Below are 26986 nucleotides of genomic sequence, written 5' to 3' on the forward strand. Positions count from 1 at the left end.
GTCCTCTGACACCCTCTCCGTGCCTTGGTTTGATTCCCGCAGAGCTTTGGCACAGACGCGTTCTGTGACAGAGTGCGGGGCTGCTGAGCCTCTGTGCGTCCTGCTCTCTCTCTCTCTCTCTCTCTCTCTCGCTCTCTCTCTCTCTCTCTCTCTCTCTCTCTCTCTCTCTCTCTCTCTCTCTCTCTCTCCCTCTCTCTCTCTCTCTCTTTCTCTCCCTCTCTCTCTCTCTCTCTACGGGCTCCTGCTCTCTGCAGCCGGGGATCGGACTCTCCGGGGACTTTTACGGGCGCACAGTGAAGCAGAAGGCGGACAGCAACGCGGAGTGTCGGTGAATGTAGCGCCGGGCTGGAGGTCTTTCCACGGGGCGCACAGCGGGAACGCACCGGGTCCATCCTTTCTTCCTCCTCCTCCTCTTCCTCCTCCAAACCGGACAACATGATGCTCGTCGCCACCGTGCTCGCGCTCTTCTTCTCAGGTAGGTTTGAATTGGCTTCATTGTGGAGAGAAATTGAGGAGCACGAGCGTCTCCTCCGTTCGTCGAGACGCTCCGACTCGCAACTTGAGACGAGGATGGAGAGAGAAAAGTATCACACGAGTAATTGAGAGGCATCTGTGTCCCGCTGTCCTCCGAGGAGCAGCTTTTTCGGACCCGTTTTGGTCAATTTCACGCTTGTGGAGCGCTCGAGGATGGAGAATTAAATTTTTTTGGTCTTCACAACTTTTCAGCAGAGTCAAAACGTCTCACGTGGAGAGGTTTGTGACTTCATCTGTCCAACACTGTCCTCAGCTTGTTTTGATTTCGGTGACATATTGGTTGGTGGATTGAAGTGACGTGGAGTGAGGCGGTGTGCGAAGTCGTGCGCTCCTGTGCGCCGCTCGGTTCCACCCTTCAGTCGCTGCGCGCAGCGCGCAAAGTTTCCACAGACTCCTGCTCAGACTCCCGGTGCCCAACATCCAGACACACGCTCCCCTCACTTCACCGACAACGACCCCCTTTAACCGTTTAACCTGTTAACCATCAAACATCTCAAGAATCAGGCAAAATAAAATAAAATAAAATAAAATAAATAAATAAATAAAAATGAAATGAATAAATAGAGGACACATTTTTAGAGCCTTTGACGATTTTTTTTTCTATTCTGTCATTTCTTTATTGAATACTGAGCACAAACATTTAACTAAGAGAGAGCAACGTTTCTATATTGTATGGTTTCAAAATGTGACGTGAAACAAATTGGATATAAATGAAACACATTTCTTAAAATGACATAATCTATTATCTGTATGAAGAAGGCTGAAATAAGAAATTTAACGAGAGAATTTGATGTTTTCAAAAGGAAAGATGCAGATTCTTCTCCAGGGATTCAACCCTTTCTTTACTCTGAGCACACCGTCCAGCTGTTCAATAACTAATACAGGGAAAATCAAACATTTACAGTAATATTCTTTTTTATTGCTATTTAGTTCGCATTTACAGCACTTCACCACACTAAAGCTGTTTTTTTTAATACTTTATTTTGAAGAAATATAGTTTTTCTGCAGACTTCTAACCTTCAGAGCTTTTGTGATATTTGTCCTTTTGTTTTCTAATCAATTTCTAACACCCCCCCCCCCCCCCCCCCATCCATCACAGTGTTTCTATCCAAACAGCACAGATTGTGATGATTTAACGAATACGAATTTGTGTTTGGTTTGTGCTGAGTTTGTGTGGATGCTCCCCGATGACCGGGCCGGGGACCGGGACACAGACGACCTTGTTCAGTTTCTTTCTTTTCTTTGTTTGTGTGTTTGCGTGTCGGGGTGCGGAGATCCCAGCCTGCACACTCTAACCTGGTAATTGAAAAGAAAGCGTGGAGAGGAAACAGCCCTTTATGGCAGGTTGGAGGGCTGCGGCGGAGCCTCAAACAAGCGTTTTATGGCCCTACAAAGCAGCCAGAGACTCAAGCACAGCTTGACAAAGACCTGAGAGTGAAGGCTGGGCTTCAGGTCACCACGTCGCTTTGAGACCGTTTTTTTTTCTCCTTTCTTTTTAAATACACTTTATTTCACAGATGTGTAAACATGAGGCCTTTGATGGCCAGGGTCGGGTCAGCGTCCCCTGAGCTTTACAATGGACTGAGGCCAAGTCTGAAGATAAGATTTAAATTGAAGAGTAAATACAGAAGTTCAGCTTCAAAAACTCAAACAAATAAAATAAAAATAAAAACAAAAACAAACAAAAAACAGACTGGAGCCAGAGAGAAGCCACAAACTGGACATGCCCAGAGCGGTCCTTACTGTAACACCGGGTCAGATGTGTGTCAGTTCATCTGGTTCCACCTTGATTCTTCGCCTTTGTTCTCTTTGAAGACAACTTTTTAAAAATATGTCAAATTCTGAGTTTTTAAATCATTCTCATTAAATAATGTACTCAAAAGAAATATTTTCTCATGATTTGAAAGTGTGTGTGTGTGCGTATGTGTGTGTGTGTGTGTGGTGTGTGTGTGTGTGTGTGTGTGTGCGTGTGTGTGTGTGTGTGTGTGTGAGTGAGTGAAACATGACTCAGACTGTTGAAGAATAGTCCGTCGGCCTCTTTCCAGGACTTGTGGTGACGTAGCTTCACGTGGACTCATGTAGAGCTCACATCAACGACTCTTCATGCTCTGACAAAACAACACGCTCCTCTGGAGCATCAGTGTTGGAAAGATATTTTAACAGCAAATTTTTGTCAGATGTAATTTGATTTAATATCGTTCTGCTGTTGGACTTGGGATCACTGGTCAGAACAGTTGGAACAATAAGCAAAATGAAAATGAAAATATTCAAAATATTCAGTATTTCATTAGCGTTCAAACAGTGGATTTAAGGGGTGTTCAGACAGCAGTATTCTGATCGCTTGACAGACAGTGGTTTTCAGAGGTGTTCACAGACAGTGGTCTCTCTGCTGTATTATCATACATGTCTCGATTGCAGTGCTGAGTGAGGGTCTTAAAATAACAAACCACAAATATTGGTATCCAGAAGAATTCACAGACTGCGTTTTTAAAAAGTGTTCATTGACAGTGGTCTCCACTGTCTTTACTGTGTTGCTGAAGGGGCCTGAAAATCACACAGTTTACATGGTTTCACACTTTGTTGTATCTTGTACACACACACACACACACACACAGGACACTACAATGACATTAAAGTTGGCATCAAACAGAATGTTACAAACGTGGTCAGACTCGAGCCCACAGCTTCCTCAGTGTGAGGCCAATGTGCTAAACCACTACACCACAGCTGGTTCTCTGCTTCGGACCCGTACTTGTTTAATCTGCGGTTGTGTCATCAGGCCTTCTCCCTGTGCGGCTCCACGCCGCCCACAGTGAGTGCGTTTGGACGTATGGGTTTGGTGTGTGTGACTATGGTAATCCAACAGTAGAAGTGTTAAAAGAATGATTGAAAAGAACAAATTGAATTTTCAGCGTGCTGTATCTGGAGGGCACCGCAAGATCAAATGATCATTTTTACTTTTTTTTTCATTTTTCACAGTACCTGAGCCAGTCGACCGTCCTGCAGGAGGCAGGATGACGGTGGGCTGCAGACTAATGAAATTCCCCCACAGCGGCTCTTTCCCAATGCGAGCGCGGCCCTGCTGTGTTCATTAGCCGTGTTAATGATTGTCCGGCTTGTAGTGATGCAGTAATGTTGAGTGACAGCCTCATATATATCCCCGTCACCCCCGCCTCAGGTTCCCACCCCTCCCCCACCCCCCCTTCCCCAAAAGGCTTTCAGGTCATGTCTGATTTTTCTCTTTTTTTCAATCTCAATCTAAATTCCCCCTCGGATTCAGCTGTGCGTCAGAATAAATTGTTCAAGTCGTTCAATGAGGAAGTGCAGTCAACCGACACCAGTGTGCAAACACATTTGGAGCGGCGGTGGCTGACGTCTTATCGGTGAGCAGGCAGGTGTGCATGTTTGTGTGCATTTTCCGGGGTGGGAGGGTGCGCGGCGGGGCTCATTTTGTGGCGACGACACTCGTGGGTTTTTTTTTCCTGAAGACCTACACTGACACCGATACTCCGGCAGCGGGGCTTCTAACCCTCCAAAAAGTCGTCTCAACAGTTTCAATATCAACTAGACATGATCGCGACAGTCGTGGAGATATTCAACTTTAAAGTGAACTTCCCTTTCTAATCGTTGTCTAACAGTAATGTGTGTGTGTGTGTGTGTGTGTGTGTGTGTGTGTGTGTGTGTGTGTGTGTGTGTGTGTGTGTGTGTGAGGCTCCAGGAGGGAAGAAAGTCTGACATCTGCCTCACCTGTGAATTTCTCTTGGAGATCATTAAAGTATTTATCTATCTATCTATCTATCTAACACCTGCTGGCTGCACTTTATAGTGATTGTGTAATCATGCAGTCCAATCACAGAACTTCCCTTCATAATGGGACTACTGACTTTGACCCTCACACAGGTACATGGAAACTCCCTCGTTAAATGGCGACCGTCTTCCGTTCGCATTCAACGTTACTGCCAGTAACAGCATACAGTACTTTAATATAAGACTCACAAAAGTTGGAAATTCCATATGGATTTCTGCCGGGTTTTTAACATCTGTTATTAGCAGCAGCAAGCAACAGGGAAACCACTTAATCTGAAACACCGGAAACCCCCCCCCCGAGGCGGGCCTGGAGGAGTCGTGGACAGACAAGGACACAGAATCAGCCTGTTCTCAGTAGAACTCATGACAGGGACTTTTATGTTGAAATTCAGAACCAAGGCTGATTTGGGAAAATACAATGTTGTCGGACCTGTCTAATAAGGAACCTTTAAAATACTTCCACCATCTTTTCTCTGAATCAGTAAGTCTGATCCAGCAGCCTATGCCGTTAAGCAGCATATTGTCCACATTCTTCTCTGAAAAAAAAACCCCCAACAACAAATCTTTGAAAATCAATGAATGCAAACTTTTAGGGGAAAAAAAAGTTGGAATAGCTGCAGTATGTGTTCATAAAAGTAGATTGCAGCTATTGGATAATGGGGTAATCATTTTAAACATCCTCAGTTAAAAAAGTGGGACCATCTGTGGAATCTGAATAAAAACAGGAGTGATGTGATCAACATTTAAAGTGTTGAGGAAGCGTTCAACACCGAGCGCATGGAACTGGGATGAAGTGAAGTGTGTGTACTTTGTAATGAAAGCGGCTTCTTTTCTGTTGCCTGGATTATAATATATGACATCTTACTGGTGTGTGACACGTGAACTGCAGGTCGGCTTAACGTCCAGACCGTTTCACTGCAGAGAAATGCTGTATCGGGTATCGTTAACGCCAATGGAGCTAAACCGCCAGCGCTAACCAACTCTTTTAAAAACGTTTGAATTGATCTGCCCACCGAACGTGTTTCCACATCCCTGCATGGACTTGAGTAAATGCACTGATCACATCAACGCGTGTTGACAAACAGGAGAATAGAAATAATAGGATGAGGATGAGGATGAAGAGGAAGAAGAGAAAGAGGAGCAAGAGGTGAATGACGATGAAGAGGAAGATTGGGACCAGGAGATCGGGTAAAACGAGGATGAGAAGAAGGAAAAGCAGTATGAAGAGGAGAATGGATGATAATGATGAGGATGATGAAGAGGAGGAGGAAGAGGTGGATAGTGATTAGCAGGAGAAGGAAGAGCAAGAAAACAGGGAGGGAGAGGAGGAGGAGAATGAGGAGGAGCAGGATGATGGTGATGATGATGAGGAGGCAGTGGAGAAGGAGTAGGAGGACGAGAAGGAGGAGGTGGCAGTGTGGCGGAGGTGTGACAGATAAGGCGGGTCACCGGCCTCCTTCTTACCTCCAGACGACGCCTGAACGTCGTTTTGAGGGACAGTGAGCTTCAGAGGCTCCACCTTCCTCTGCAGCGATCGCGCTACACCAGCTGGAGTTCGTATGTGATCACATGATCCGCTGGAACGTCATCACACTCCCGACTTTTTAAAGTTTTAGTGTCAAGGATTCATTTGACAAGATTAACATCATTGTATGGCAACAATTTAGAAAATGAGCAAATCACTTTCATTTTATGATTTATAAGTTGTCACTGCTTTAACAAAAAAAAAAACCCTCTTCAATGCATCTATTGGGGGCGTCGTCCTGGGGGCCGTCTCGCCAGTGGTGGGGAGCGCTGAACCGTGGTTCGCTGTGGGCTCTGGACCAGCTGGGTCGGGTCCCTGTGGCCGAACCCCAGCAGAGCTGTGGGCTGTGGCTCCTCTGGATGTGGCTCCTTAACATGGTGTTTTGTCTCCTGGCTCATCAGTGGCCGGCCACTATGACATCTGTTTTTATATTTTGATAGGGACAGTGGGGGGTTGGTGGTGGGTGGGGTTTGTGTGTGTGATTTATTTTGAATGTCATTTTAAGCATGTAAAGCACAATGTGCTACAGAACTGTATGAAAAGCAATATACAATTAGTGTACAAAAGTTCTATTCTATTCTATTCTATTGTATTCTATATCTGGTCAGTGTAAATGTGATTAAGGAGCGTTGTCATATTAACTCAAAACTTTAAAAAGAAACGAGGAAGTTGGCAAATACTACGAATGAACACAACGCACTGCATGAAGGCAACAAGCAGCACGGAGGGTTTCAAGCTTTAGTTTTTGGATTAAAGACCATTTTTGATGTTGTGACAAACGTGACTTTTTGTTTGCTTCTCAGAGACTCTCGTCGTCCCGTCGCAGCATGAACAAACACGTCCGTGACATTTCAGGGAAGCTTGGCCTCTGCGTGGAGTTAGCCGCCGAGCTAACACGCTCATACAACGCAAACTCATTACGAACTCCTTCCGCTTTTCCACACTTTTTTCATGACGTGTGTCACTGAAGTGCTCAAATCCGGAAGAAACATGTCACTGATGTGTTTGTACTCCAGTGCGAGGCGAGTGAGGGAGCTACAGTATTGTGTGTGTGGAACATTGGATACCCTCATAATTAAGACTATCCTATTTTAAATTTTTATTATTATACTTTAATTGTTTATGCATTTGTAATGTTCACTATAGGGTTTGTTGACCAGACAAAGTACACAGGCGCTTTGGGCACCTGCAGGGGTTTTGCAGGGTCCTCAGGATGGGAATCATTCTGTGGATCTCAGCAAAGAACGTGTCCATTAGCAGGGGCGTGGTCCTGCGTTTCTTTGTTGCAGCGTGGAAGAATAAATAGTTGATCATGGAACTCGTGTACGCCTGGACATCATGTGTGTGTGAAGCGGTGTGCAACATGAGGATCTGTGTTCTCTGTCATCTCACTTGTACACTGTGTTTCCTCACTTTATTCAATAAACGGTTATCGGGAGCAAACTGTCGTTCTCCGAACTCACTAATAAGCAATTAGCAGCACGAGTCATCAACATGACCATGAGCCTATTTATACAGCTTTTGCTTTTTTTTTTTTATGGTATAAATGCTACAAAAGTTTTGCTCACTGAAGACTTTGTTGTGTAAACGGGGTCATAGTCTGGCTTCGTTTTGACGCTTGGGATTTGTCACCATATTTATTTGTGTGTAGGAACCGACAGATCTCTCCTCCTTGGCTTTGCTTTGCGGAGCAGAGGCTTCCCGTCCCCTTCGAGGTCGAGACCATTCAGATGAAACTTTACTCACTCTTAAGTGAAATGTCATTAAAACATTTTTTTTTTTTAAAAAGACACCAGCTTTTAGAGCAATGGACCAAATTCCCCCAACAGCTCCACGTGTTCTCGATCTGTAAGCGGTTCAATTTATGGGCAATATAGTGACTCATGAGACATATATTAGTGTAATTTCAGACACTACTGCACATAAACAAGGTTTGTCATAGTGATTATGAAGCGGCTGAACAGCTGGGTGAAGCTGTCATTTTTCCATCATCATTTCCAGTCCCCGGCAGAAAGTGGGGATGTTTCGCATCGGCTGAATGTTAATGTGGGAGAGCTGCTGGTGATTTGACGCCACCGGTTTTACATCAGGTGACCTCTGTTCTTAATCAAGGCGGGAACAGTGAGGACAACAGGAAGTTCACCTCCCGAGGACGGTCCTTTCTCTTCCTAAACTTCACCAAAATACAACGTAAGCTCACGTTTGTCTGAAGTGAACGACACCACATGGGGATGAGATCAGGACTTTGACATGTTTTCTTTTTTTTTTTTATCCTAACTTGACCTGAAAAATACTAAACCAGTGGGACTGAAGCCTCTGTTGTCTCATTTCGCCACTCGATAGCAACAACCAGGTAATTTAAATCAGTTTAGACCTTATTTACACAGTGCTAATTACAACATGCTCATTTCATGGAAATTAACATAACGAAGGGATAATGAATGAATGAAAGAAGCTATCATCTCTGAGTCAAGGCTATTCATAAGGGGCTGTTTGTGTGTTAATGTCTGTTGTATTGTAAGTAATGAAGAGAAGAATCCCCAAATAAAACACCACAAATGGTAAAAAATCCAATGAAGGGTTTCATTGCATCTTTTAATTGGAAAAAAAACACACAGAAGAAATCAAAAATTTAAACTGGTTTTGATCCAGATTGAATCCCAGGGACATCAGAAACTAGCCAAATACTGGCCTTTTTTAATAAAAGAGATTTGTTTGCATTTTTAGTATTATGCTCTTGTTAGAGCTAATAGTATGGGTCTAACTGAACCAACATGAGTTTCACCCACCTGGTTTAATCTGTTAAAAATATGACCTCATACTGAATAATGTGGAAAAGTGCTTCGTCATTTACAACTTCAAGCTTCCATCTCCACACTGTGTTCAGGTCCACAGTTTAATGTTGGCTCTACATGTGCAGCGATCTTCTCTGTGGAATAATACAGCTCCGGCAACATGGCCGTCCTGGCTCCGCCGACCACCCATCACCCTTTACTTCCTGCATTCAGCTGCTCTCAGCCAAACACTGGACACGTTCTGGCACTTTCAGCCAAATCACACTTTACATTTTTACTTTATTTGACTCCAATCTAAGTGCGCCTTTTTTCTCTTGGAGTGTGCGTGGAATGTTGTTTGTGAGCTCTCCGATAACTGTACGGCGCCGACGAGCAGGAGGCAGCGGGGGGAGGGAGGGGAGGAGGCTTCACCTTATCTGTATTGATCTCCAGTGACAGACGATGACGTCTATGAAAAGCAATGAGGCCGCAGAAATGAGCATCATAAACCTGCTTTGATGATAACTGGAAGAGAGAGAGAGAGCGAGAGCGAGAGAGAGAGAGAGAGAGAGAGAGAGAGAGAGAGAAGCTGCTTGTAGCAGGAGAGGCCAGGTCAGAGGAAGGGGAGGGAGGGAAGGAGTGGGGGAGAGAGGGAGGGAGGGAGGGGAGATGAGGGGGATTAGAAGTGGGTGAGGTGAATGAACTTGGTGAAAGAAGGGAGGAAATCCATCTCCCTTCTTCTGTTGCATTTAATGAAAAATGAGCAACTTACCTGGCCTCCATCCACCTGCTTCCATCTGATCTGGGTGCAGAGCTGTGTGTGTGTGTGTGTGTGTGTGTGTGTGTGTGTGTGTGTGTGTGTGTGTGTGTGTGTGTGTGTGTGTGTGTGTGTGTGTGTGTGTGTGTGTGTGTGTGTGTGTCTGTGTGTCTGTGTGTCTGTGTGTGTGTGCTCCTCTCAAAGGGAATGGTGTATCCAAGGGGGTAGTTTGGAGGTCTTCTGTGTGTTTTGTTGATAACTAGGATTTGGAACTCAAACACAGGGGCGGCAGATGGTGTGTTGGCTTCCGTTTCCTTGGCTGAGTGAGTGTGTGTGAACAAGCAGTCGATAGAGTCCAGTGTGTGTGTGTGTGTGTATGTGTTTGTGCGCGCGTGTGATTCCTTAACCAAACTGGGTATCGGACAGGAGTGAGCAGTCCCTGAAGGTAGCGCTGCTCTCGGCGGTCTGAGCTGCGGCCTGACCTCAGGCCCATCTGCTATCATGATGACAGATGTGTCAGAGACTGACTTCAGATCTGTGGATGGACCCACAATTCCCAGTCAGGCCAAGCCAGACATTTAGTTCGCTTCTTCAAATCCTTAATATGTTGGGAAGCGCTCAGTTTCTGAAGGGTTGTTATCGTATCAGTTTCTGCTGGAAGGGGCGGGCCTCTCATCCTCGGAGAAGTTTCTCCACCAAACGAGTGTTAATCACTCTGAAGACGAGTGCTGAATGCGTCTCGGGTGGATGGCAGAGCGACATCGGTGCAGTCTGCCGACCTGGTCGGACTGGTTTACGGGTATTCTGAGGGGAGGGGTAAGCTTCGGCCTCCGGAGCTGGGCTGTTGGTCTGGACGTGGTCATGTAGACGACTCTCCGCTGGTCATGTGACCTTTTATCTGGAACAGGGTGGTGAAAAGAAAGACAAGTACACACATCATCACACACAAAATAACAGTGCACTTAATTGAAAAGTAAAAAAAGATGCGAACAATGAGAAAGCATGTATGAGTCGTCCTTTAGCGAGGTTTAGCGGGTTGGAACATAATCGTCATAATCAAAACGGAATCATCCCGCATTCTCAAACAATAGTACGCGTCCTGTATTGAGCTGAACAGGGACGCTCTTTGTCCCGTATCACCATGAGAATCAAAAATAATCTGTACAATATCAGTGGAATTTATGACAAACAGAGTGCTATTGTGTTGTGTGTGTGTGGGTGTGTGTGTGTCACTGTGGGCCCTCGTTGATTGTTCGGTGGTCTGAAACCAGCAGGTGGGAAACTGGATGAAGCAGCGTCTCTGTGCCGAAGATTCACCGAAAAGAAGAGAAGAGGTCAACTGGTTTTTCCCTCAGTGTGTCACAAGACATGCGTCTCTCTCTCTCCACTTTCCCATGGTGCACTGCTTGCTGCCGCTTTAGCCCCTGAGCAGCGGTGGACATTGTTAGCGGGCTTTTTGGAGGTTCAGTTCACCATGATTGGCATCCTGTTGTGTCTCCACTGTACGGACCTGAATGTGCACGCAGAGCACAACAGTCCCTCCTGAAGGCGAACACTGCAACCCCCCCCCCCCCCTCCTCCTGCAGCAATCCCGCTGCGTCCTGACTCACCCTTTTTCCGATTCTTTTCTTGTGAAACCTACAAATTTGTCGACAATTCCACTTTGCACATACGCGGGGTCTGGAGGCAGCAGTTCACAAAGACACGGCAGGACTTCCTCCAGCAGAATGCTCAGAAAAAATGGGAGGCATTCATCACTGTCTGAGACCTTTACAGCCGTCCAAACATTATCCATTCTTCTGCTCTTTGATCATAATTACACTAATTATGGCTCCTCTCCTACCTCACTTTTTCATAAACAAGAAAGTGAAGGGAATAAGAATGTAGACTCCTAATGATTCGGTGAGAGTGCCTGTGAAATGTGATTAGAAGTTTGCAGGTGACACACTGACTCCTGTGTGAATTATTCTGCTTCATTGAGGAGCCGGGGAGCACCGGGTTGTGCCCATAAATTGGCGGAAAGAGGAACCAAAGCTCAGCTCGTACTGTTGATTTTCTGCAAACTGCACCCACATGCACTCGCTCCCACATTTTTTATTTTTTTTTTCATTATTAGATTGGCTGACCTACCCTGGTGCTGCAGAACTAATTTTGCCAATATGATGAAGTTTTTGCTCCGTTAAAAGGTCGCTCAGACTCCAATTACTTGCTCTCAACCTGAGCTCCCACTAAGGAAGCACAGAACGGGGAGCCAAAGTCCACGAACGCCGTCGTTAGATGTTCTCTAATCACCGCCAGCCTGTCTCCGCAGTGCAAACCCCCCACCCCCACCCCCCCCCCCAAAAAAAAAAACACAGCCGTCAGCTGTGAACGGACACTTCTTTTTCACAGGAGGGGAATTCTGCTCTGCTGGTGCGTCGCCTTCAATTTGAGAGTGTCTGAAATAACGCAGCCAAATTTATGGAAAGCGGTAAAATGAGGTTGTTTTCTGTAAACCCTTCATTGGCTGCGATTCGCCATTCAGACAGACCACATTATAGTCCTTTACTCACGGGGGAGCGAGCAGGAAGCAGCCGGAAGCTTTCCTCAAAGGTTACCAGCAGAAGCGCTGGATCCTCAAGGCCTCTCAACAAGAGTTTGGATGTGAGAGCGAAGAGCTTCGCCACGTCCTGAGAGTGGCTCGTGTCGGGGCAAGTTAACAAACAGTATCTCATTACAACCGACCAACGACTTCATTAGAAAAGCAGCTGAATTATTCACAACTTATTAAAGCCCCGTTCACGCGACAACGTTTTAACGAATAATGGGACTCTTTCGTGACGTCTTTTGAGGCTCGTTGAGGCAACAATGTAGCTCCGAGTCACTGAAAAGGCCACTTTTGGAAAAGTGCTCTGTGGAAACGCGAGGGGGGAAAAAATCCCACTTTTCTGAAATGCTGCACTAAAAAAAATGACTTTTTGGTATAGAAATGTATACTAAATTAATTAATTAATTATTATATATTGTGATTTAGAGAAAATGCAAATTCCCTCAGTAAAACATTATACTTTGGTGGTTTAACGCCTCAAGGTTTTAATTACATTCATCAAAGGGCCCTAATCCAGAGTGCTGGTTTGAAATGTTTCAATGTTTTAATATTTGAATAGCGCAATGGTAGATTTGTGATGACCGCTTGGTTTTTGGACTTTGCAGTTTGGGGATTTTGAGTTCCCTGGACTTTTATTTCCTAAATAAACCCCATTTTTTTTTACCACCTGGCGAGTCTGCGTTTGAGTCCACCTGCAATCCCTGACATAAAGAAACTATATCTGAACTGTATTTTAGTTTTGCGATTTGTGTTATACTTGTATTAAATGCATAGAGAAATTCAGATTTGAGAACATTTATCGAAAGAAAATTGGAAACATTTACATAATTATAGTGAGTGAAGTATATTATCTTTTTCTCCTTTTACTACGTTCCTTAAATCATATTTTCTTCTGGTGTGTGATCAGAAACAGTTGGGAGATATATGCGCAGTCAGCGATATCCTCCCGGACTTTGGTGGAGAAATCCAGGCTAAAAGTTAATGTTTCAGCCGGTTGTGATGAGGAGCCTCTGAGCATGTTCTGTTTTTACCTTGGTTGTTCTCTTCTTATCAGTTGTGACCCACATGTAACTCGCATGTTCAGCCGTCGCTATATAAACCAGCCAGACCTTCCGTTCGGAGAGAAGCACACTGGCCAGATCCTCCAGATCATTCCATCGTCTGTGATTCTGACGCCACTAATTTGATCTAAAATATTTCCTATGTGCATTCAAGAAGGCATCTCCGAAGTCTTTTCGCCACACTCCTTGACCAACTAAATTCACCTCATTAGTAAATCAACTTATTACAAATGAGTAACGAATCGTTCAACACAAATAAAAACTACTTAATTATTTCACAACATTAAATACTACAGATTTGTAATGTTTATTAATATTTTGTTGCTGACTGAAAATAAATTCACTTTACCGGTACTTGTGATGATTATTTTAAATAGATATAACTTCTAACTTAATTATAATGAAGCAACATTTACTTAATGTCTCCACAACGGTTACTTATAATGGCAGGTATACTTTACTTAATTCTGGGAGGTAAGTTATACTAAGATGGACTTAAAAAGCGTTAGTGCAAATTGTTACGAGGATTTTACTAAGTAAATCTTACAAGTTATCTTTATTCAGTGTGCTACGGCACATGCGCACCACGGTCATTGTAAATAGTTCTTCTGCGAGTCGATAGACAATAATCATTATGCTGCAACTGTGCATTTTAAATAGTTCACTTTTAACACTGTGAGCTTAATCAATGCTAAATGTGTAATAATTTGACACAAATATAAACTGCTGTCTCAATCTTGTCTTAGTTTGCAGCTGTGTGTGAATGTGACTCGTCTGCTGAGTACAAACTATTTAACCTTTTAAACCAGAACCCTCGTTACATTTAAGCATGCTTAAAAACGTCTCCTTATTTAGGCATTAATAATTAATTTTCTGCTGAACAGGTTTGGAGGATGATGAGTGGCCGAATCAGAGTTTTCAACAACTTGAATATTTAACAAAAACGTATTGAAACAATACAGATGTTAAAGACAGAGCCAGTAAACCCTGAAGCATTAAACCTGGTTTCCCTTTGAAAGTCAGCTTCACACAAAGGAATCCCACAGTGCTCCCTCCCACTGACCGTGTCCTGCTCTGCAGTCTTCAGAGGACGGCTGTGGTTAATATCTTGTTCCGCTACAGGAAACTCAAAGGTGGAAAGGGTTCAGATTGTCCTGTCAAGCCGATGACTTTCTGCAAGGCAGCAAGCATTTTACCTTCATCTGCGAAGCTGATTCTTAAGTACGTCTCCTACAACACTTTGATTATCTCTGCTCACCTTTTCAATTTTCCACAAATTTCAAGTTTCTTAAGCTTGGATGATGTGAATCCACCGAAACTCTCAAGACAAGAAGCTTTACCTGGAACTTTGAAGTTGTAGGAAGAAGTGATGGATTGTCATGAGTTGACAGTTACACATTTGTTGCAGGTGATGCGCGAAGGGCTCAAACTGCTGCCGACGTCCTTGTTCAAGCGTCGACACAACTGTGTTTTGAGAGCCCAGAAAGAACGTTGAGTAAAGTCCATGTGCAGACAAAGACTGTGGAAATGGCTGATGGTTGGACAAAGAGGTGGAAGAGTTGTGTCAAGCAGTAACGAGTCACATTGTACATGTGAGGAGGGTTTCAACAAGTCCATACGACAACACACCTTTCATCACACCAGTGCAGTGAACCAGGTTTTCTGCAGAGCTTCTTGATGACACATTATTAGACTTGGGAGTGTTTTAACAACCATATACGATCTGGGGCAGCTGTGGATCAGTTGGTGCAGTGGGTCGTACTCCAATACGCCGTACGCCCTTTGCCAACCTCATGATTCTCCTATAATCATGTGGGCGCTTTGCGTAGCAGGAACTGTGCATTTCATTGCTGTGACGATGTGAATTATGTTGAGCCATTTGAAAATGGTTCTATAGCAGTGTTTGTTTTTTCTTTTTTGATGTATATTTAAAGCGTGCTGTATCACTGAAGTGAAGAAAGTCTGTCATCGCCCTCACTTGCTCCGAGTTTTAGCGAATTGTGTTCTCCTCAGAGAACCAGAGATTCTCCCGTCATGATGTCATGTGGGGAATTAACCACTCCCTCTGGCAGTGGAGCGCTGCCTTACTGATATACTGAATAAATTATGTATGATGGGAAAAAAAATCCATAACAGTTAGCCTCACAGTTAGCAGGAACTCACGTTAGCTACTTGGTAGTAACTAGCAACAAATTTGACCAAACGAAGTTACGCAATGTTTTGAAACGCACCATCTCCAGGAGCCCCTTCTTCTGGGTTAGATTCTGGTTCAAACTGATTGAATGACAGCATTTATATGAGTCATAGCGATAAATCCACGTTAAACATGAGCCCATTGTACTGGTGTTACGGATGAACTGGTTTCCCTGTTAAATGGTGACCGACTTCATTTCACGTCGTTGCTGCCAATAACAGCAGATTATAAGACTCACAGAAGGTACGACACTTAGAAATTTCATTGTAAAAGTTGTTAAACTGCATTTGTCAGGACCGCTACGCATTTCTGTTGGGTTTTTAACATCTGTTATTGGCAACAACAAAGGATGATAAAGGGTCACCAGTAAATAGGAAATGCACTTAATCTGAAACACCAGAAAGCTCTTCTCCCCGAGACGGGCCTGGAGTGGGCGTGGACAGACACAGAAACAGATTGTTCTCAGTTGAACTCACTAGCGGGACATTTAGAATGAAAATCAGGACCAGGGCTTATTTGGAAATCAAATACACTGTTAATACAATTCTGTTGGACCTCTGGCACCGATATGGGAGATTTAAAGTTGTTGAAATTGTTACACTTTCTTAGTTCACTTGTTGGTGACCTATTGACATTGATGAGAAAACGTTGACGCGCTGATCACTGTGGTTAGAATGTTCTGGCTGTAGGATTGGAGACTTCTCTTTCCTTTGGTCAGTTTTTGCCATCAGGACCAACTGGCTGAGGGAATCATGAGGGTTTGTCTTCCCTTGGAAATGAATTAAAATGGATTTCACTTCTATTTCCAGCACTCACATGGTGCTTCACATTATTCGTTACATTCACACATGCTTCACGTCTGCTTCACTTCTCACCTGCAGCATTTCGGAGGTTGAAAACTTTGTCCATGTTGATGTTTTTGATCGCTTTTCATGAACGTTGAAGCGTTTGCAGAGGACCTGCTCCACCAAACGAACCACAGCCACCATTAAAATAGAGATGAAAATACTCAAACCTCTGCTCTCTCTCTCTCTCTCTAGGATCCATCCACTAATTCTAAATAACTCACTGCAGACATGCTTCTTGCAGATTGTTTCTTTCACGCTTCTTTTGTTTCGACAATTATAATTTCATTAGATGTGGACAGTTTTTAAGAATAATGTGGTAGAAGAGGAGCGTGATGAGTCTGTTTTTGGCTCCAGCTTCAGCAGAATCCTGCTACAAAATGCAAACATGACCTCCTGTTCAGCCGCTGATTGCCTGACTGTGTGAAATGTTGCATCCAGCCATCTGAAACTGACATGGCATTTAAGTGAGAATCAATGGGATTATGTATTTATTTTTGATGCCGAGCGCTCGCTCTTTACAGCCAGCCGCCGCTCTATTTTCCAGCAAAGCGCCGTGGTCAACAGCAGTGTTTATTTCTGGGATGCCGAGTCGGAGTTGAGGTTTTTATGGATGGCTGTCTTCTTTCTGTCTGTTCATTCGACTGTGGTCGCCATCACTTCTTATTCTAACCAACCACTTACTCCCCTCTTTGTTCCAAACAAACCCGAAATGTGAAACGCATCACTTCCACTTCTCATCATAGTGGTGGGAATACTTTCACCCACAGAAACACTTTTTTTTTTTCATTCTTTTCCCTCCGTCCCCCTCCTCTCTGTTTCTGTGTGGTGAACATGAGGCGGATGAAGCTGAGCTGAGCCCACCATGCCAGCCGGTGTACAGCCAGTGTACAATAACAGTCCAGGTAAGTCACGGTGGCTGTGCAGTTACAATAATAGAAGTGGAATCACACTGTGGATTAGCTGCACTTGTGCTTTGTGCTTTAAAGTAATCTTGCAGCTTTCAGGTTAAATCGGAGCCTGCGGCTCCTGGTGTAAAGTCGAGAGTAAAGGCCAGGAGCAGCTGTTGCCGTTTGCTCATGGTAATTATATTACCACTAATGCACTAATGATTTATTGATGTTGACGTGCATCATTATTAAAAGGCAGGTCGAACTCCTACCTGTGATAGGTGAAGGGGCCCGCGCTGATTTATCACATTTCAGGGCTCATCGATCCTGTGTGTGTGTGGTTTCATCATCTTCAGGGTTGGTAGAAATCCATTGATGGTGCACACACAAACAATAGCTTCAAGTGTTGAGAAGATGCTTTTAAAAAAAATTAAAGGACAAAAGTATGTATTTGTGATTGTGTGTGTTTACATAAGCAACAATATCAGATCATCTTGATTTGCCTCACTGTTGGCGACAAGTTACAAAGCAGGATTGTAGGATAACCACCCACCAACTGGACAGCATGCAAATATGAAACATGCATCGACAGTGTTTGTTGGTGTGTGTGTGTGTGTTGGTGTGTGTGAACGAGCACGTCTGACTCTGAGGGGACGTCCCAAAGCCTCTGTAATGAAAATCATTCAATAACTCTTGATGCGATTACATGTAGGGGGAAATATTACAGATTGACCTGGTTGTTATCTTTGAGGTTTTAGTAGTTGTGTGTGAAACAAATATTACTCCACAAAGTTTAGTCACATTGGATTAAGTGTCAAATCCAATATGTAAAAAAAAATGTCCTCCACCCTACCAGGGACAATATATGAGAAGTAGAAAATGACTGTTGCCGACCGATACCCCCTAAATACTCCCACTATTATATGTACTTTGACTTTAAAAGCTCCCAAATTGTTAAAGCATCATGAAGTGTAATCTATTAGTCACAGAATCAAACTCATCCTCAAAACAACATTTTTCGTCAAGGATTATTTGAAGCGATAATCATGAGAAGCATTTTGAGTCTGAAGCAAATTTATTTACAAAAAGTTGTGAAACAAGAGTCATTCCTCAACTTTGGGGCGAACACAACAACAAAAGGTCTTGAAGACCCTGCCCATCGCCTTTCTGAACCGCTTCAGGCGACTCGTGGAGGTCAAGACCAGAGGAACATCATCGGCTCCACACTCCTCGGGTAAACCAGACGCTTCGTCCTCCACATCGTCACTCTGTTCAGTGACTGGAATCACTGAAACAACGGCGACGACCATGAAGGGTCCAGAGAACTCTGAAAAGCCGGAGTCCGAGTCCTGGGAGTCTGATTCCTCCGCTGAATAGTCACTTGTCTGGTCCGGGGAGAGACCTTCGAGGGCCTCCTGGTCTAGAGGCTCCTGGTTTAGAGGCTCCTGGTCTTGGGGCTCCTAGTCTAGAGGCTCCTGGTTTAGAGGCTCCTGGTCTTGGGGCTCCTAGTCTAGAGGCTCCTGGTTTAGAGGCTCCTGGTCCAAAGGCTCCTGGTCTTGGGGCTCCTGGTCTAGGGGCTCCTGGTCTTGGGGCTCCTGGTCCAAAGGCTCCTGGTCTAGGGGCTCCTGGTCTAGGGGCTCCTGGTCTTGGGGCTCCTGGTCTGGGGGCTCCTGGTTTAGAGGCTCCTGGTCTAGAGGCTCCTGGTCTAGAGGCTCCTGGTCTAGAGGCTCCTGGTCCAAAGGCTCCTGGTCTTGGGGCTCCTGGTCTAGGAGCTCCTGGTCTAGAGGCTCCTGGTCTTGGGGCTCCTGGTCTAGGAGCTCCTGGTTGACGGGGTCGTGGCTGAGGTGGTCCTCGCCGAGGAAGGACCGGGTGATGAAGGGGTGGTTCAGCACTTCCTGCGCAGTCAATCTCTCATTTGGGTCCACATCCAGCAGCGCCTTGAGGAGGTCGATCAGCTCTGATAATTCCACCTCCTCGATGTCATCCAGGACCGGATAGAACTGCATTGACAAACAAAGTCCGGTTCGTGGGTCGGCTCGGAGAAAGGGTCACAAAGCCAAATTGCCCGTTTACATGACGGCGCTGCCCGGAGCCACTGGAGATGCAACTTTATGAGAATAAAAAAAGGCTCTGACTCCACCGTCGTGTTGACGGACGAATAAACAAAGCAGCAAACAAGGAACTACTTCAACTTTGAAACAAGAGCATCAATGCTTAGTTTCAACTTTTTTCTTTTAGATATTAATAATAGAGAGGAGATCCACTGTTAAACTGTGTTGCTGCAAAACAAAACAAAAAACATTCGAAAAGTTGAATGTATAAACATAAATAGCCTGGTAAATGAACCACCTTAATATTTGCTGAATTCATAAATTACTGCAATTTCCCAAACTATTGAGCGCACCTGAATATAAGCAGCACCCACTGAATTAAGAAAAAAAAGGAGATCCGTTAAAATACATAAATCAGCTGCGTCACTTGAACAGCTCAGTATTTCTTCCAGACATCAAGTTACATGAAGGTTGCATGTGTGACATTTAGTGAACTTTAACCTGAAGGAAAAATTTACAAGATTTACAAATGAAAGTGTAAAACTCTCCTGAAGATGTTTCAGTGTATTTCCTTGTTTTGTGACACCTTGTTAAATTGCATGTGAGGAAGTGAAGAAGACAGAAGCAGCGAGAGAGTCGATCAGCCGTCAGAGAGAGTACCGACCTCCATCAGTTCATCCAGGCCACCAGTCAGTTCAAAACAAGGGTTTTCCTCTCCTGCTGGCTCGCCGGTCACCTCAGAGAATTCTTCAGGTGTCTGCAGGAACACAAATATCACAAAGGTTAGATAAATGTTCCCAGCAAGATTGTTTAACCAAGTCCAACCAGAGAAAGTTATTTTACCATGAGCCGCCATCTTGAGCCGTCCACGTGCACATAAACTACTGCAATATCTGGACTATAAGCAGCTACTTTTCTCACATAACCCTGCGGCTAATAACATGATGCAGCTAACTTATGGATTTTTATGGGTTAATGGGCTTATAATAGAATAGAATTGAATAGAATAGAATAGAATGCCTTTTGTTTCATTATACAAACATTGTACAACGAAATTGGAGGTTCTACATTCTGTTGCAAGGATTGGCAACTCACATAAAAAAGTATAAATGTATAAATATAAAAAAAGAACTTATGATGGGTTTAAAATCTTTCACCTATTAAAAGTATTGCACAGTATGTAGTCACACAGTGAGCAGTTACAGCAATAGTGGAATGTGTATTGCACGTCAGTTGTTTACATGTAAGAGTTCAGCTTCTTCCAGTGGGAAAGAAGCTGTTTCTCAATCTGTTTGTCCTCGCTTGTAAACATCTGCAGCGCCTGCCAGAGGGCAACAGTTCAAACAGCTGAGAACCAGGGTGTGAGCTGTCCTTGATGATGCTGCGAGCTCTGCTGAGGCACCGGGAGGAGTAGATGTCCATTATGGAGGGGAGAGGACAGCCAACCATCTTTTGTGCTGCTTCGACCGTCCTCTGAAGCCTCGCTCTGTCCGCCTCGGTGCAGCTCCCGTACCAGGTGGACACACAGTACATCAGCAGGCTCTCCATGGTGGAGCGGTAGAAGGCTTGCAGCAGCTTCCTGCCAAGTTGTTCCTCCTGAGAATTCTCAGGAAGTGTGAACGCTGCTGAGCCTTCTTTATAACAGCTGGGGTGTTGCGTGTCCAGGAGAGGTAATCAGAGATCTGGATTCCCAGGAACCTGAACGTGTGGACTCTCTCCACACACTCGCCGTTGATGTAGAGGGGGAGCGGCTCGGTTCTGTTCCTCCTGAAGTCCACGATGATCTCCTTTGTTTTGTCCGTTTTCAGTGTCAGGTTGTTGTCTGAGCAACAGGTTGAGAGCCTCCGCACTGCCTCTCTGTAGGCTAACTCGCCTCCTTTTGTAATCAGTCCGACCACAGGGGTGTCATCAGCGAATTTGATGAAGATGTTGTTTTTGTGGCCTGGACTGGAGTCGTAGGTGTAGAGGCAGTACAGGAGGGGGCCAAGCACACAGCCCTGTGGGGACCCGGTGCTCACTGTACGTGTGGGGGACAGGTGGGGGCCAGATCTCACAGTCTGGGGTCTGTTAGTCAGAATGTCTTTTACCCAGGAGCAGGTGAGAGGGGGGAGGCCCAGGGTGACCAGTTTGGTGATGAGGATGTCCGGGATGATGGTGTTGAATGCTGAGCTGTAATGCACAAAGAGCATCCTAGAAAAGCTCTGCTTTTGTTCTAGATGTGTGAGCGCAGTGTGCAGAGCTATAGTGATGGCGTCCTCTGTGCATCTGTTTGCCCGGTAAGCAAACTAATGGGGGTCAAGTGTTGCGGGGAGAGAGTCATTGATGTGCTTAAGAACCAGCCTCTTGAAGCACTTCATTATGATGAGTGTAAGGGCAACAGGGCGGTAGTTATTTAGGCTGGTTGTGGGTGAAGTTTTTGGTACCGGGATAATTGTGGCAGTTTTCAGGCTGGTGGGGATGACTGCTTGGGTCAGGGAGTCCTGTAGATCACTGAGAGCGCTCTCAGGCCAGGTTGTTACAGTCTTTTTGATGGGACTGGCTCTGCGTCTGAGGGGGGTGTATGCCGCGATGAGCAGCAGGGCAAGATGGTCTGACTTGTCGAGGTGGGGAGAGAAATGGTTCTGTATCTATGTTTGATGTTGGAATACACATGATCCAGTGTGTTCCCTCCTCTTGTTGGGTACTTAACATGCTGGTGGAACTTTGGGAGTACAGTCTTTAGATTTGTCTTATTAAAGTCTCCAGCTACGATGTGAACGCCATCAGGGTCTGCTCGCTGCTGTTTTTTAATGACGTTCAACAAGAGAGAGAGCGCCGCGCTTGCATTAGCGTCTGGTGGAATGTAAACAGCAGTGACGATAATGGCTGTTATCTCTCTCGGAAGAAATAAGGGCTGACATCTACCAGACATGTAGTCAATGTTCGGGTGTACAGTGCCTCTCTATAACCATGTTGTTATTACACCAGTCATCATGCACATAGATACAGAGACCCCACCTCTGCCTTTACCAGAGTTTTCATACCGATCCCAACGGTGCAGAGAGCGGCCTGCTAGCTGCTCGCGAGCATCGGGGATCCTTGGGTTGGGCCAAGTCTCTGTGATGATGAGGACACAGCAGTCTCAAACAAAACGATTTCCAGTGAGCTGTAGTTTCAGGTCGTCCGTTTTATGGGTGATGGATCTGGCGTTGGTGAGATACAGGCTCGGCAGAGGTGGCTTCTGTAGGTTGTTCTTCAGCTTTAGCAAAAGGCTGGACTTGCAGCCCCGCATTTGCTTCCTTTCCCTCCTCGGCCTGCACCGCTTACCAGACCCGACAACAATCCACGAGGCACCCGGCGGTCTCGCTAGTTTGTCTGAGATGTTGTGTTTGAAGCAGAAGTCCTTTGAGACTGTTATTTTGTGTCGGTAGCCAATACCCACAAGTTCCTGGCGGGTGTAGCAAAAGCATTTTGTGCAAAAGCACAAAGAAGAATAAAATACAAAAGCAAGCACTGAAAAGGAGAGCCGTGAGTTGCAGCATCTGTGCGCGCCACCATCTTGACGTCCTGAACCTGCATTCAGATTCTACTTCCACATGTAGATACATGCTGTATTGAGTCTCTGCTTCTCCAAAACTTGCACTAATAGTGATATTTCTACTCTGTGTAACCTCATCTTGTGCTGCTTTCCGTGGTCAGGACCTCCAGCAGCTGACACCCTTGAGTGACGCGTTCAGGTGCATCATGGAAAGCCGCCCTGCGAGACTCCATAGCTGAGAAATCTTCATCCTCAGAATCACAATCAGCAAATAACTGATAAAATACTTTATCAACAGAGATTAAACCCAGTGATAGTGTATTCCTCTCTCTTTCTCTCTCTCTGCGGGCTTCTCTGCAGCAGGCGAACGACGTGCACCCACACACAGCGTCTCATGAGGGAATTTCCAGCACTATGACAGACAGATTTGCTGGACTTGATGAAAGTATGAGAAATCCCCGTATTCCTGCTGTGAAATACCTGCCTTGTTACAACCTGGACACCCACGGCTTATTGCCAAGCACAGCCTATACATGTACTTTGTTTTTCTTTGTAAGGGTTGCGGGTGTGGCTTATATCCATGTGTGCTCAATAGTCCGGACAATAGGGTGCATACTGCATTTTCACTTTACAGTATTTTCTGCCCTATAAGGCGCACCTACATTGATTGACATAATTTACAACTTCATTCATATATAAGGCACACCGCCCTATAAGGCGCATGGAATAGACCAGTGGTCGGCAACATTTATAGCTCAAAGCCATTAGGTTACATTTTCCACTGATTCTAATACCCAGAGAGGTGCACACGCTTTATTTTAATAGTCTACCTGCAGCCTATGCCAGGAGGACACTACACACAAAACCTTCTTCACTACTGGTTGACAACTTACAACTACCGGTAATAATAATAATAATAATAAACTAAACTACATGAACTAAGCAACAAAAACACAACACAACACAATTATTACCGACACCACAAACCAAATATTAAAGCTGCAAGCAGCATTGGTCGGGACCTCGAGACTGCCCGTCGGGGGGGTGGCTATGAACGGTTAATAAAAAAGACAATTTTGTAAGTAAAAAAAAAAAAAAAAAAAAGACTTTTATTTTAAAAAACGGCGTCAAAACCAGCTAATTAGCTAGTGCTTTGTGATCGCAGCAACCCCATTAGGCTACCTACCAAATTTCGGCTCAATCAGACAATGTTTGCGACCATGCTAGCAGGCATGCTAAGCCGCAAGCTAGCCGAGCTGCCTGAAAATGTCTGTTGGGTACTCCCCAGATGGCCCTGATCCTGAATCTGGTCTTACTTCAATTGTAGTGTAAAAGACACAGCACTTATGGCACAATAAAGGTTTTTCAAAAACTTCCACCGACATGAATTACATGGCCTCAGGCCAATCCTCCTACAGAGGTCAGTGTGGGACGATGGAGTGACCTGGTGGAGTGCCGGGCCTAGGAGGCCCGGCCTTTGTCGGCGTGAACGAAGGTGTGAATGATGCAGCAATAAAGCTTTTTCAAAAACTTCCACCGACTTCCATCGTACAAAGGTCAGTGTGGGACGATGGAGTGACCTGGTGGAGTGCCGGGCCTAGGAGGCCCGGCCTTTGTCGGCGTGAACGAAGGTGTGAATGATGCAGCAATGAAGGTTTTTCACAAACTTCCACCGACATGAATTACATGTCTCAGGCCAGACCTCGTACAGGTTTTGCATGTCCTCATGACAGGAGAACATGAGACATGAGAGTGAGGTCAGGTCACATAAGAGTAACCTGACCTGAGAATGACTGCTGAGGTCACTCTCAGGTCAAACTGCAGGACATGACAGGCTGTCAATCACACAGCAGTGATGAGCCTGAAGCTACAGGAAGCTGCCCATATATGGAGTGATGCACTGACCAATCACAGTGGAGAATTTCACAGCTGCACCGAGCGCGGACACTCTGACGGCAGAGTGAGCCAGAGAGGATTATATTAGAAGATTTTGCGAACAACTGCTCTTAATCTATACTTATCGGGGGAGTATGTGGATAAAAATACCATACTTTTGTAGGAATTTTTGTCCTCTTTAATAGTGTGTGGGTTTGGAAGCAGTCAGAGGTAAACTTTGGACACCAGGGGGCGCTGTTTGGCAGGAACGGCAGATTTGGCTCCATCCGCTATAGTGTTAAGATTTCGGACGAGAAAAATTGTACTGTGTCGCTTTAACTCGTCATTCTGGGGACTTGTTTTGGAATTTTCCCCACATATGTTACATCCTCTTGTTCGGCAGGGTCTCGTGTACGTGGCGATGCCCTCGGTTTGTGGCTGAGAGTCACGGTTTGCAAGCAGTTAAGAGTAGTTCGGGGAGTTGTAAATCGTTGATTTTCGGCGAGAATTTTCCGTTTCCCCATGTTAATGGATGACAGGAGCCAAAATGCCGATTAGGGGGTGGGGAGCTTGGACGGCTAATAAAAATTAAACTGGACTAGGTAAGAAAATTTCCCTCTAGAGTTCAGTAGTAAACAATCTCCTCTATTTTTGTATATCTCAATTTAACCGATGCGACCTTCGCCCTATGAGGAGTTAAATTTCCCGTTTCTGCCTTTTTTTCCCTTTTTTGGGCGAATACCTTACATTGAAAGGCAAATAGCCGGCTTCCTGTTGGAGTTAGGGCAAAAGTTAGAGCGCGTGAGTCGTAGGGCTCGAGTAGACGAACAAATTTCGTATTCGCGACATTTCTCTACGACATTCCTACGGACCGTGGCGGGTGATTGCAATTTTCTAGGTGGCGCTAGAGAGCCATTTTTGGATTTTTTGGGAATTTTTTGACGTGAGATTGTGGAGTGCCACACTTTTGACGAGTCTCCCAAATTTGGTGAGTTTTTGAGCGTGTTTAGGGGGTTCGGAGGGCCCGCACTTTTGGCGACGACGAAATCCAAAAGAGACCTGCCGTTGGCTGGGCCTAGGGCCCACCCGTTGGCGAGGTCCCTAATAACCCCCAATAATTAGGGACCTCGCCAACGGCTGGGCCCTAAGCCCAGCCAACGGCAGGTCTCTTTTGGATTTCGTCGTCGCTGAATGAGTGCGGGGCCTCCGGAGGAGGCCTCGCACTCATTCGGACACTCTCATAGGATGTGGCCGGGGCCCGAAGGGCCCCGGCCACATCCTATAGTGGCGAAATTGTATATTGTATTTCGAATGTTTCTTTTTATTATTAGGGACCTCGCCAACGGGTGGGCCCTAGGCCCAGCCAACGGCAGGTCTCTTTTGGATTTCGTCGTCGCCAAAAGTGCGGGCCCTCCGAACCCCCTAAACACGCTCAAAAACTCACCAAATTTGGGAGACTCGTCAAAAGTGTGGCACTCCACAATCTCACGTCAAAAAATTCCCAAAAAATCCAAAAATGGCTCTCTAGCGCCACCTAGAAAATTGCAATCGCCCGCCACGGTCCGTAGGAATGTCGTAGAGAAATGTCGCGAATACAAAACTTCTTCGTCTACTCGAGCCCTACGACTCACGTGCTCTAACTTTTGACCTAGCTCCAACAGGAAGGCCGCTATTTGCCTTTCAAAGTAAGCTGTTCGCCCAAAAAAGGGAAAAAAAGGCAGAAACGGAAAATTTAACTCCTCATAGGGCGAAGATCGCATCGGTTAAATTGAGATATACAAAAATATAGGAGATTGTTTACTACTGAACTCTAGAGGGAAATTTTCTTACCTAGTCCAGTTTAATTTTTATTAGCCGTCCAAGCTCCCCACCCCCTAATCGCCTTTTTGGCTCCTGTCATCCATTAACATGGGGAAACATAAAATTCTCCCCCAAAATCCTCGATTTAAAACTCCCCGAACTACTCTTAACTGTTTGCAAACCGTGACTGTCAGCCACAAACCGAGGGCATCGCCACGCCCACGAGACCCTGCCGAACAAGAGGATGTAACATATGTGGGGAAAATTCCAAAACAAGTCCCCAGAATGACGAGTTAAAGCGACACAGTAACATTTTTCTCGTCCGAAATCTTAACACTATAGCGGATGGAGCCAAATCTGCCGTTCCTGCCAAACAGCGCCCCCTGGTGTCCAAACTTTACCTCTGACTGCTTCCAAACCCACACAGTATTAAAGACGACAAAAATTCCTACAAAAGTATGGTATTTTTGTCCACATACTCCCCCGATAAGTATAGATTAAGAGCAGTTGTTCGCAAAATCTTCTAATATAATCCTCCCTGTCTCACACTCTGACGTCAGAGTGTCCGCGCTCGGCGCAGCTGTGAAATTCTCCACTGTGATTGGTCAGTGCATCACTCCATATATGGGCAGCTTCCTGTAGCTTCAGGCTCATCACTGCTGTGTGATTGACAGCCTGTCATATCCTGCAGTTTGACCTGAGAGTGACCTCACCAGTCATTCTCAGGTCAGGTTACTCTCATGTGACCTGACCTCACTCTCGTGTCTCA

General features: G+C 45.2%; 1 protein-coding gene across 1 annotated transcript in view; it reads left to right on the forward strand.

The window, feature by feature from the left end:
* The first annotated feature begins 301 nt into the window (after positions 1-301).
* The window catches only part of gfra3 (GDNF family receptor alpha 3), an 84717-nt gene continuing 58032 nt past the window's right edge, over positions 302-26986 (forward strand). The window contains exon 1 of the mRNA XM_080501877.1: positions 302-475. Coding sequence (XP_080358003.1) covers positions 436-475 — 40 coding nt within the window. The 5' untranslated portion in view covers positions 302-435. The remainder of the gene's footprint in view (positions 476-26986) is intronic.

The sequence above is a fragment of the Blennius ocellaris genome, assembly GCF_963422515.1.
Source record: "Blennius ocellaris genome assembly, chromosome: 9".
Lineage (NCBI taxonomy): Eukaryota > Metazoa > Chordata > Actinopteri > Blenniiformes > Blenniidae > Blennius > Blennius ocellaris.